Raw genomic sequence first — 13,335 nt, 5'->3', positions numbered from 1 at the left:
TTAATAGTTCTGGGATAGATACACTGCCTAGGTGACTCTGACGTGCATTTAGGGTTGGGAACCACTGACATAGCCATTAAACTGTCCCTAATCCCACTGTGAGGTTTTCTAGGATATTTCCCCAGAAATAGCTAAACCAACTTCTTAGAGAAGGAACATCCTGATCCTGTGTCTGGACTTTGGAGTCATTCTTATTTTCAGAACCTATAGCCATCTTTTCCTAGACAGTAGTTATCCGTGCCTTAGCTCTGTTGGGTTGGGTCACACTAGACTGGAAAACATCTAGAAATTAACCTAGACACAGACCTAAAAGGAAGATTTGCACGTTTTGATTTATTTCACTGCTTATACCCAGCATCAAGCTCCATGTGGGGCACATAGAGGAGCCTGAATAAAACTATTGGTTGGATGATTAGATAATTGTGTTTTCTTGGCAGAATCAAACTCAAGTCAAATGTGTAGTTAGTGGGATTAAGAACAGAAAGAGTAGAGGGCACTCGTGAGTGAGTTTCACTTTCTCTTTTTGTTATTGTTGTTCATTTGTTTTGTTAATAGAAAGATCAATATAGCTATAGAGCATTTAGAATAAAAGGATTTGGGACAGATGTGGTGGCTAATGCCTGTAATCCCAACACTGTGGAAGACTGAGGCGAGAGGATTGCTTGAAGCCAGGAGTTCGAGACCAGCCTGGGCAACAAAGCGAGATGCCATCTCTACAAAAAATGATTTAAAAATTAGCCGCGTGCCTTGGAGCACGCCTGTGGTCCCAGCTATTCAGGAGGCTGAGGGAGGAGGATTGCTTGAATCTGGGAGGTCAAGACTACAGTAAACTGTGATCAGGCCTCTGTGCTTGCTCCAGCCTGGGTGACAGAGTGAGACCCTGCCTCTCTAAAAAAAAAAAAGAATTTGGTGGGGGGAATTAATAAAAGTTCTGTGCCATCCTGTTCACAGTGATTCAAAGATGGCTTATGTAGAATACCACATTTAGACATTTTTGTTAGGGGTAAATGATTATGGATGTCTCACTGGCCATGCCCAGATCAGAGTCAATGCTATGGGTGGCTTTGTAGGCAGCAATGGTCACTCGATACCGAAAATGAAAAAGGAGTGGGCTTCAATCACAGAAACACAGAGAAGCTTCTTGCTTTCAGAGGAACAGGCCTCACAGCCCCTTCCTGCCCTAGCTTATTGCCCTGAGGATGAAGTGGGAGGGAGACAGAGGCACCCACTCATCAACCCAACATCATAGCTGCACCTTCCAGTGACCACCCCGGTGGTCTCACTGACATCCCTTTCTAACCAACTTCTCTCTGGCTTCTGCCCCAGGCTCTCAAATGAAAGTGCTTTTGCTGAGGTTACCAAAGTACACTTTGAAGTCTTTAATTTGTTGGATCACTCTGCTCCTTTCAATACTGTTAGCTACTCACTCTTTGAAGCTTTATTCCCCTGGCTTCTGAGACATCGCCGTGTTCCCACTTGCCTGAGTGAACACACCAGGCGGTCGTGCTGGCCTCTCTTCTATCCCTCGCCCCACAGTCAGCCTTCTACTGAGTCCTGTGTTTGGTCAGCATCCTCCGTAGGCATTACACTCATTTCTTTTGTCTTGACTCACTAACCCCAGTGCAGCTATGCAAAGGCCTCCACATGCGCCTTCCAGCTGCCTGCCTTGTCCCTGCCCGTGAATCCATTTTCTGCACTGTGGCCAGAGTGATCATTCTGAAACATGCATCTGATCATGTTTCTCCTCTGCTGAAGCTTCCTCAGAGGCTTCTCATCACAACTTCCTTAACATGTCATGTAAGGTCCTCTCTTTCCTGACCCTTAGTGAGCTATCAGCCTATTATATGAGAGTCCGTGTGGCTTCTCCAGTTCCCCAGTATGGACTCAGTGCCCGTCTATGCTCTTGGGGCATCTGCTGCATTTCCTTCCCTCTCTTGAAATTCCATCGGATGATCTCGAAATTATATGCAAATGTCTGTCTTCTAGACACACGGTCCTTAAGGTAGGAGCCACGTCTCACTTACCTTGGTGCATCTAGAACAGCAGCTAGAAGAGTGCCTGCATGCAGTAGGCACTCATTAAATGTTCACTGAACCAAAGGGAGTGGAGATGATAAAGATGTACTGGGAATTCCCTCGGCTGCTTCCTTTGACCTTGGCTCCTTGGGTGCTCCCTTCCAAAAGCTCTGGGCTCTAATCACTCACGTGGAGTTGCAGTCACTGTTAAAGGAGCTTAAGACTTTCTCTTCAAAGGGGCTTTAGGGAGAACTTGCAGGAAGTTGTTGCAGACCTAGCCATCCTGAGACAGGGAGAAACTCTTGTAAGTTGAATGCCCAGCGCACATTTGTGTTGTCTGGACAGGGTCAGTGTCCTTCTGCTTAAAGCCGACCTATGCTCCCAGACTCAGGCCCCTCCCAGGGAGTCCCGGTCATTGCCAAAGAGCAGAACATCTGCCTGTGCCTCAGGGCCTCACTTACCCTTGCCACGGGGACCTGGTGATGCATCTCCACCTACTGGTTGCTGAGAAAGTGAGTGACAATCCACTTATTAGGAGGACTATTTGGCTTTTGGAGATGACCACTGGATGACATTAACTGCATTGGGTTGCAGACAGCAGGAACCCAGCCAAAGAATCATTCTTCTCTCTTTCAGTGTGCATCTATTGCTTTACATGCAGACAATCTCGTAATAATAGATTCCCTAAAACATCAGTCTCCTGACAACAATCATATCAAGTGTGTATCCTCTCTTTGGCTTTGTAGGTATCTGAGTTTACTGCTTATCACAGTTCAGCTTAGAGTCATTCACTGCTGAGATTCTACTAAGATGAGAGTCATACACATTAAACTGTGTAGTCACTGCACTTCTGTATATTGCCTCTTTCTGTCCCTCTTGTTCAAGGATGGAATCTGATATTTCCTCTTAGCCAGTGAAATCGGGGAGTAGCTGGTCCATTCAGCTCCCGAGGCATTTCTCATGCCAGATCTGGTTAGACAGCCCATTTGGGAGCCCCGCCTGCATGATAGTAAGTGTTGTCCTGCCCTGCTAGCACTCTGTTAACACCTTGCTCTCTGCCAAGATCATACTTCCTTTTTTATAGCCCTGCCCTCATTAGATAAATCAGACAGAGCCCAAGAGACAACTTCAGTATTTCTTTCTTTTTTTTTTTTTTGAGACGGAGTCTCGCTCTGTCGCCCAGGCTGGAGTGCAGTGGTGTGATCTCGGCTCACTGCAACCTCCACCTCCCGGGTTCACGCCATTCTCCTGCCTCATCCTCTCGAGTAGCTGGGATTACAGGTGCCCGCCACCACGCCCGGCTAATTTTTGTAGTTTTAGTAGAGACGAGGTTTCACCATGTTGGCCAGGATGGTCTCAATCTCCTGACCTTGTAATCCACCCACCTCAGCCTTCCAAAGTGCTGGGATTACAGGCGTGAGCCACCGTGCCTGGCCAACTTCAGTATTTCTTAAAGACAAGAGTTAGCACTTTGGAGAGACAAGCCATGGAACAGTGGGACAAGATAATTAAGGATCCTGGACCTCAAGGCAAATAAAGTGTGTCCCCAGCAGATCAAAACTGCTGTTTTCCTCAATCAACAATTAACCAGCGATGATTTTGCTCCTGACATGGCCATCTTTGCCGTTTTCTGAACTTCCTGTAGGTGGCAGGTCCTGGATGCTGTCCCATCTTGGTTCCAAGACTATTGTATGGCTCTCTTGACGGGGGCCAATCGAGCAGGAGTCTTCTCCTCTGAGTTGCAGGAGGAAGGCTTAACAGGGTGGTTCCTGTGGCGTATGCCCACTTCTGTACTGTCCTCAAACAAAGTTGCAGTGTCCAGTAAAACAGCAGCCCAAATAGCAGTGAGGTTAGATGTAGGTGGCCGGGGGGCGGGTGCATTGGGAGCTCTGGAACTGCATGAATCCCACACGGCATACTGGATTTATAATAGAGTCACTCAGAGCTTCTCAAATACCCTGTTTTCAGGGAGGAAACAGACCAGGCTTTGTGCAGCTCCAGGCTGGGGTGCTGACGTCACTGGACCCCTCCTCGTGGGGGAGCGCTGACTGTCACGTGGGCTGGGGCCATCAGTTTGAGCATGGCTGCTCCACAGGGCCCAAGGTGGAGGTCTTTCTTCTCTTTCCCACACCGAAGGGCTGCACTGGTGGGCCAGGGAGGGTCGCTTGACCCGCCTGCGTATCCAATGCCCTTTAGCCTTCTTTGGGCTTCAGATGCAACCTTGGGACACCCAGGGAAATAGAGCTTGCCTTTGATCATTTTCCCCCTCCACAGCGTGACTTCTCGCTCGTACTGTCTGCTGTGTCCTCATCTCTTCCTCACTTTCTTTTTTCTCCTCCACACATTTCTTTGTCTGTTTGGCAGTGTCCATAGTCTTTGCTTGCTTCACCTGGTACGTGGCAACGCTGCTAGGGGGACCATAGGCCCCTGTGGTCTGCATGGAGCTTAATCCTTTTACCATGGCCTGACTCCAATAGTGGTAAAATGTCACTTCACTTCCATTGGCTTCAGATAATGCCACTACTCATTTGTAGAGTGGCGCATAGATTTCCAGGGGCTTCCATACCCAACCACCCTTGCAAAGAGACAGGTAGATTTTTCCTGCAGCCTGAATGCCTGCTGGCCATGTAGTGTGGCGTGGGAATTGGTGATAGTTATAGAAAGAGAAATAGGGCAGAAAGGGTAAATAAAACCCTCAGAGATTAAGGCCTGGATGGCCGAGATTGGAAGTAGAGAGCAAGTCATTTTCCTTGTTTCCATATTTTTGAGCTACCTCCTTTCAATTCCGGACCTGGAAGTAGATTTCTTGCCAGAGGTGGAAATGTTCTTCCTATCCTGCGTTTGTCAGCATCTGGGGTGGCGGAGACGGGGCCACTCTACCATGGACTCTCCCTCACCCAGCTTGTCCCTCTCCTCCCCCAGGTCTGTGTGTGATGAGTGCTGCGGCCATCTACACGGTGAGGCACCCGGAATGGCACCTCAACTCGGATTACTCCTACGGCTTTGCCTACATCCTGGCCTGGGTGGCCTTCCCCCTGGCCCTTCTCAGCGGTGTCATCTACGTGATCTTGCGGAAACGCGAATGAGGCGCCCAGACAGTCTGTCTGAGGCTCTGAGCGTACACAGGGAAGGGAGGAAGGGAAACTAGAAAACAGAAAAAAAAAAAAAAAAAAAGAGCTAGCGGAAAATCCCAAACTCAAACCAAACCAAACAGAAAGCAGTGGAGGTGGGGGTTGCTGTTGATTGAGATGTATATAATATCTCCGGTTTATAAAACCTATTTATAACACTTTTTACATATATGTACATAGTATTGTTTGCTTTTTATGTTGACCATCAGCCTCGTGTTGAACCTTAAAGAAGTAGCTAAGGAACTTTACATCCTAACAGTATAATCCAGCTCAGTATTTTTGTTTTGTTTTTTGTTTGTTTTGTTTTACCCAGAAATAAAATAACTCCATCTTGCCCCTTCCTTTTCATCTGAAAGAAGATACCTCCCTCCCAGTCCACCTCATTTAGAAAACCAAAGTGTGGGTAGAAACCCCAAATGTCCAAAAGCCCTTTTCTGGTGGGTGACCCAGTGCATCCAACAGAAACAGCCGCTGCCTGAACCTCTGTGTGAAGCTTTACGCGCACACGGACAAAATGCCCAAACTGGAGCCCTCGCAAAAACACGGCTTGTGGCTTTGGCATACTTGCCCTTACAGGTGGAGTATCTCGGTCACACATCTAAATGAGACATCAGTGACAACAAATCTTTGAAATGGTGCTATGGATTTACCATTCCTTATTATCACTAATCATCTAAACGACTCACTGGAAATCCAATTAACAATTTTACAACATAAGATAGAATGGAGACCTGAATAATTATGTGTAATATAAATGGTTTATAACTGCTTTTGTACCTAGCTAGGCTGCTATTATTACTATAATGAGTAAATCATAAAGCCTTCATCACTCCCACATTTTTCTTACGGTCAGAGCATCAGAACAAGTGTCTAGACTCCTTGGGACCGTGAGTTCCCAGAGCTTGGCTGGGTCTAGGCTGTTCTGTGCCTCCAAGGACTGTCTGGCGATGACTTGTATTGGCCACCAACTGTAGATGTATATACGGTGCCCTTCTGATGCTAAGACTCCAGACCTTTTGATTTTGCTTTGCATTTTCTGATTTTATACCAACTGTGTGGACTAAGATGCATTAAAATAAACATCAGAGTAACTCACTGGTCTCTGTTGAGTTTTTGTGGGGACTTGGGTGTGGGTACAAGGTGCCTTTTGGAGCAGGATGAAGAGCGTCAGTGGAAAGCAAAGTTGAGCTGGAGATTTGGGTTATAGGATGGTGCTAAGGCACCAAAATCATAGCTGTTTTACAAGCTACTATGAGCACATGGTGCCTTCATGATGTCTGTGCAAACGTCTGCTCATTGGAGACAGTTGGGAATTGTAGCTGAAATGGAAGCTGTAAATGGACTGGAAAGAACTTGAGTATTCATTTAGTTCAACCCTTTCTGGTGCGCTGTTGTCTGATGACCCACATGGAAAACATGGAGGCATGTCATGAGCTGTCATGATATACCGGGAATGTTGGCATAAGCATCTCAGATCCCTAACCTTGAGGTATGATATGGTGAAAGGTCTGAATGATGGTGACTTGAGGCCACTCTTGCAGATAAAACATTGGTTGGCACCAACTGAGCTCCTAGTGCCATCCTGAAGGAGAGAAAAGGCCACCATTGTCACCCAGCTCAGGGTTTCTGAGTTGTGTCTCTTGCGTCTATATTTTTACCCATTGACGTTTTATTGTGTGTCTGCAAAATAACAAGCAAATGATGCACTTGATAGTCCTTCATATGTTTTGTGCAGCTATTTTGAATTGGGTGCCAAAGATAAAGAAGGAATGACATATATCTTAACATTGAAAGGTCACATTTTAGTGAGAGGTACAAGTAAACAAGTGACTATATTATAATAGGGTTAAGAGCATAGAAATGAGAGCCTGGGTTTGAGCCTGTCCTTTGCTGCTTACCAGCCATAGGAGCCTGAAAAGGTTACTTAAACACTAAGATTCCATTTCCTCATCTGTAAAACAGGGATGCCAATACCAAGGGTATAGGGCTGTGGGGATTTAAAGGAAGTTATATGGATAAACTTGTTCAGCATAGTGACTAGTACCGAGAAAGACTCTTAAGGATTAGAGTGGTTATCACACATGTTACAACAGAGGTGTATTTGTTTTTTTTTTTTTTTTTTTTTTGAGACGGAGTCTCGCTCTGTCGCCCAGGCTGGAGTGCAGTGGCCGGATCTCAGCTCACTGCAAGCTCCGCCTCCCGGGTTTACGCCATTCTCCTTTCTCAGCCTCCCGAGTAGCTGGGACTACAGGCGCCCGCCACCTTGCCCGGCTAGTTTTTTTTTTTTGTATTTTTTAGTAGAGACGGGGTTTCACCGTGTTAGCCAGGATGGTCTCGATCCCCTGACCTCGTGATCCGCCCGTCTCGGCCTCCCAAAGTGCTGGGATTACAGGCTTGAGCCACCGCGCCCGGCCTAGAGGTGTATTTGAAAGAGCATGAAGGAGAGACGTTGACTGTTATGCAGGATTCTCAGTATCAGTCTGCACATTGGAATCTCCCATACAGGAATTCCCATTAGAGATTTGGATTCCCTGTTTCCATGATGGGACCTATCCCAGACTGTGAGGTTTAAAGAACACTTCTGGTGATTACAGCATGCAAGTGGGGACGACACCTCTGACCTAGTGCGGGAGGCCTCATACTTCAACATGCTAGTGAATCACCTGGGAAATAGATAGCATGCAGATTCTGAAACTTCAGGCCCAGGTGGGGCGTGAGATTCTGCATTTCCAATTAGTGCCCGGGTGAGGTGGATGCTGCTTGTCCACCGACCACACTTTGAGTAGCAGGGGCCTAGCATAAAGCCACCTTCAGGTACCTTGTGCTCTTCTGTCTTCGGGTGTCTGTGATGGCAGGACTTCTCTTTTCTGAGGTTTTCAGTAGTGACCTGCTACTCTGCTTTTGACTCAGATAGTTTTAAGGTGGCACAGGTGGCCATGAGATGCGTGTGAGATTAAGAAAACTAGGAATTTTATTTCACAAGCTGATACTTTGAAAACATACACTTTTATTTCATAAACTTTTCTAACATTTCATTAAAAATTAATATGGATAAGAACAAAGAAGAAAACCAAAAATGGCCCCTTAATCTCCCTACCCAGGTAACACTCTTGGCATTAAAAAAAAAAAAAAAAAAAATATATATATATATCTAGGATTATAACATCCTATCTTGTATCTAGAGGGAAAAATACAATTTGGAAGCCTCTTTCCCACCTACCCACAGTCTTTTGCCAAAGGTAACCATAAGACAGAGTTTCTTATGATTTTTTCCAGGAAAAAAAAATTGCCCACATACGTATATCCATCTATGTACTTTTAAAATGTACACAAAAGTGATCATACTGCTCACACTGTTTTGCACTTTTCATTTAATGATAAAAATTTCAGATCATTCTATACCATTCTATACCAGCATATACCTCATGCTTTTTAGTGAACACTATTTTATTCTTTCAAAATTAGTATTTAATTGTATTGTTGTACAAACCTTTATTTAATATGTTAAATAAAGCCCTCCATTGACAGACATTTTGGTTGTGTCTAGTTTTTATTATTAATCAAAATATTTCTGTGGACATCCTTGTACGTGAATATTGGTGAGTTTTTAAAAGTATGTCCAAATCTTAAATTCCTGGTAAGGATGTTGCCAAAACAAAGGGCATGTATATTTTGAAGAATCTAATAGGTATTTTCAGCTTAGTCTCCAGGAAAATTACACCAAGTCAGATGACAGTCTAGCCTTATATTCTACATGTAATTCATGGAGTCCCCCCAAACAGAGAAGGGTTAGAATAAAACACCTGAGTAGAAACAGCTTATCTGCTATCAGTTCCTTTGGTCATGATTGCTATTGATCTCTTATCTATGGGACAGCTTTGCTTCCTTGGGAACCTGTCTGCCTTGAGGACCTGCAATGATAGAAGGGACATTATACTGATCCTCCACAAACAACAACACAAAATTATGAAGAAATGTTATGAATAATTGTATGCAACAAATTAGACACCTTTGATGAAATGGACAAATTCCTTAGACACAATTACTGAAACTGACTCAATATGAAATAGATAATATGAATAGGCCTAGAATGAGTGAAGAGATTGATATATTAATATTACTACTAATACATTATTCACAAATAAAAAAACCCAGGCCCAAATGGCTTCACTACTGCTGAGTTCTGCCAAATATTTAAAGAAGAATTAATACCAATTCTTAACAAACTCCTCTAAAAATAGAAAAGTAAGGTAGGTAACACTGGTCTCTTCTTATGAAGCCAGTGTTTCCTTGGTAACAAAACCATAGATATCAGAAGAAATAAAAACTACAGACCAATATTTCTTATGAATATGAATTCAAAAATTCTTCACAAAATAATGGCAAACTATTTCAGCTATATGTAAAAGGATTATACACCACAGACAAGCGGGATTTATCCGAGGAAGGCAAATTTCACTCAATATCTGAAATTGAATTCATGTAAAACATAAACAGAATAAAAAGCAGAAATCACATGATCATTTCAATAGGCTCAAAAACCCATTTGACAAAATCCAATATCCTTTCATGATAAAAACACTCAACAGACTAGCAACGAAGGGGAACTCCCTCAACCTGATAAAGGACAATTATGAAAAATCCATACCTAACATCATGTGTACTGGTGAAATATTAGATGCTTCCTCTCTAAGATCAGGAACAAGACAAGGATGTCTGCTGTCAACACCTCTATTTAACATTATACAGGGAGTTCCACCCAGTACAATTAGACAAGAAAAAGAAATACAAGGCATCCGGATTTGAAAAGAACATTAAAACTATCTCTATTCATAGATGATATCACCTTGTATATAGAAAATCCTAAGGAATCCACTAAAAACCATTTAGAACTAGTAAATTCAGTAAGAATTAATATACAAAAATCAATTATATTTGGTGAGCTGATTCTAAAATTCAAATACTTGCAATTAAACATTTAAAAATTAAATTAAGAAAACAATTCTACTTATAATAGCATCAAAAAGGATAAAATAAATAGAAATAAATTTAAAGAACTGCAAAACTTATACTGTGAAAATTATAAAATATTACTGAAAGACATTTAAAAAGATCTAAATACTAGGAAAGCCATCCCAGGTTCATGGACTGGAAAGCTTAACATTGTTAAGATGGTAATGCTCCCACACTGTTTTCAGATTCAATGCAATCCCCAATGGAATCTCAGCATATTTCTTTATAGAAATTGGCAAGCCAATTCTAAAATTCAAATGGAATTGCAAGAGAGCAAGAATAACCAAAACAATCTTGAAAAGAAGAACAATGGAACAATGTAGCAGGATTCAAACATCTTGATTTCAAAACTTACTACACAACAATGGTAATTAAGACAGTGTGGTATTGGCACAAAAATATATGCATAAATCAGTGGAACAGGATTGAGAGTCTAGACGTAAACTCACATATCTACAGTCAGCTGATTTTTGACAAGGGTGTCAAGACCATTCAATGAGAAAAGAATAGGCTTTTCAACAAATGGTGCTGGGACAAGTGAAAATCCATAAGCAAAAGAATGATGTTAGACCTTTATCTAATACCATATACAAAAATTAACTCAAAATGGACCAAAGACCTAAATGTAAGAGCTAAAATTAGAAAAATCTTGGAAGAAAACTCATGGGCAAACTTTCATGACCTTTGACATGAAAGTTTTTGACAAAGGATTCTTAGATATAGCACCAAAAGCATAGGCAACAAAAAAGTTGGTAAGTTGGATTTCAACAAAATTCAAAATTGTTGTGCTTCAAAGAACACCATCAATAAAGTGAAAACACACTACATAGGAGAAAACATCTGCAAAGCATATGGCTGATAAGAGCCTTGCATCCAGAATAAGTAATAAACTCTTACATCTCAGTGAAAAGACAAATATTCCAATAAAAAGTGGGCAAAAGCCTTGAAAAGGCATTTGTCCAAGGAAGATACACAAATGGCCAATAAGCACAGGAAAAGATACTCTGTGTCATCAGTCGCCAGAGAAATGCAAATCAAAACCACAAGATATCGCTTTACACTTAACGTTAGCCAGAATAAAAAAGACTGATAATAACACATCAGATATAGAGAAATTGGAACTCTCATACACTGCTGTTGGGAATGTGAATGGTGCTACTGCTTTGGAAAACATTCTGACAGTTCCTCAAAAGATTAAACATAGAGTTACCATGTGACCCAGCAATTCCTCTCCTAGATAAGTACCAAAGAGAAATGAACACGTATGTCCACACAGAAATTCATACACAGATAATCAGCATTATTATATTAATGAAAGGTGAATTATCTAATACTATATAGTATTACAGAAATTCATGGATATGCAGCATTATAACAGCATTTATTCATAATGCAACCCAAATGTCCATTAACTGTTGAATGGATAAACAAAATTTGATATATCTATATGCTAGAACATTATTTGATGCTAGGAATGACACTAAAACATTATTTGTCCACAAAAAACAATGAGGTACTGATACGTGCTACAACATGGATACACCTTGAAAACTTTAAGCTAAATGAGAGAAGCCAATTGCAAAAGACCACATATTATGTAATTTCATTTATACAAAATGCCCAGAACAGAGATATCCATAGAGAAAAAAAAGTAGACTAGTGGTTGTTTAGGCCTGGGGAGTTGGAAAGGGAATGTCGGATTGTACTAGCTAAATGGTACGACATGTCCTTTTACGAAGATGAAAATGTTTTCATAGTCACTGTGGTGATGGTTGCAAATCCTTTAAGAAATGTGAATATACAGTGGCTGGCAAGATGGCCGAATAGGAAGAGCTCTGGTCTGCAGCTCCCAGCAAGATCAATGCAGAGGGTGGGTGATGTCTGAATTTCCAACTGAGGTACCTGGCTCATCTCACTGGGACTGGTTAGACAGTGGGTGCGGCCCATAGAGGGCAAGCAGAAGCAGGGTGGGGCATCGCCTCACCAGGAAGTGCAAGGGGCTGGATAAGTCCCTCCCCTAGCCATGGGAGGCTGTAAGGAACTGTGCCATGAGGAACAGTGCATGCTGGCCCAGATACTATGCTTTTCCCGTGGTCTTCACAACCCACAGACCAAGAGACTCCCTCCAGTGCCTATGCCACCAGGACCATGGGTTTCAAGCACAAAACTGTGCAGCTGTTTGGGCAGACACAGAGCTAGCTGCAGGAGTTTCTTTTCGTACCCCAGTGATGCCTGGAACGCCAGCGAGATAGAACCATTCACTCCCCTGAAAAGGGGGCTGAAGCCAGGAAGCCAAGTAGTGGTCTAGCTCAGTGGATCCCACCCCCACGCAGCCCAGCAAGCTGAGATCCACTGGCTTGAAATTCTCACTGCTAGCACAGCAGTCTGAAGTCGACCTGGGATGCTCAAGCTTGGTTAGGGGAGGGGCGTCAGCCATTACTGAGACTTGAGTAGGCAGTCTTCCTCTTACAGTGTGAACAAAGCTGCCAGGAAGTTTGAATTTGGCACAGGCCACTGCAGCTCAGCAAAGCCACTATAGTCAGACTGCCTCTCTAAATTCCTCCTCTCTGGGTAGGGCATCTCTGAAAGAAAGGCAGCAGCCCCAGTCAGGGGCTTATAGATAAAACTCCTGTCTCCCTGGGACAGAGCACCTGGGGGAAAGGGCGGCTGAGGGCACAACTTCAGCAGACTTAAACGTTCCTGCCTGCCAGCTCTGAAGAGAGCAGCGGATCTTTCAGCACAGTGCTCGAGCTCTGCTAAGGGACAGACTGCCTCCTCAAGTGGGTCCCTGATCCCCATGCCTCCTGTCTGGGAGACGCCTCCCAACGGGGTCAATGGACACCTCATACAGGAGAGCTCTGGCTGGCATCTGGTGGGTGCCCCTCTGGGATGAAGCTTCCAGAGGAAGGAATAGGCATCAATCTTTGCTGTTATGCAGCCTCCGCTGGTGAGACCCAGGCAAACAGGGTCTGGAGTAGACCTCCGGCGATCTCCAGCAGACCTGCAGCAGAGGAGCCTGACTGTTAGAAGGAAAACTAACAAACAGAAATGAATAGTATCAGCATCAACAAAAAGGATGTCCACACCAAAACAACATCCAAAGGTCACCAACATCAAAGACAAAAGGTAGGTAAATCCATGAAGATGGGGAGAAACCAGGACAAAAATGCTGAAAA

At 43.4% G+C, this 13,335-nt stretch overlaps 1 protein-coding gene across 3 annotated transcripts in view; it reads left to right on the top strand.

Annotated features, from left to right (window-relative positions):
- The window catches only part of PMP22 (peripheral myelin protein 22), a 35,484-nt gene extending 29,243 nt beyond the window's left edge, over positions 1-6,241 (top strand). For all 3 annotated transcript variants that reach the window (XM_005582942.4, XM_005582941.4, XM_045375320.2), the window contains exon 5: positions 4,938-6,241. In XM_005582942.4, coding sequence (XP_005582999.1) covers positions 4,938-5,101 — 164 coding nt within the window. In that variant the 3' untranslated portion in view covers positions 5,102-6,241. The remainder of the gene's footprint in view (positions 1-4,937) is intronic.
- The last annotated feature ends 7,094 nt before the right edge of the window (positions 6,242-13,335 follow it).

Source organism: Macaca fascicularis, chromosome 16, assembly GCF_037993035.2.
Source record: "Macaca fascicularis isolate 582-1 chromosome 16, T2T-MFA8v1.1".
NCBI lineage: Eukaryota > Metazoa > Chordata > Mammalia > Primates > Cercopithecidae > Macaca > Macaca fascicularis.
The sequence above is the reverse complement of the archived record's forward strand: the minus strand, read 5'-3'. Positions and strand labels throughout refer to the sequence as shown.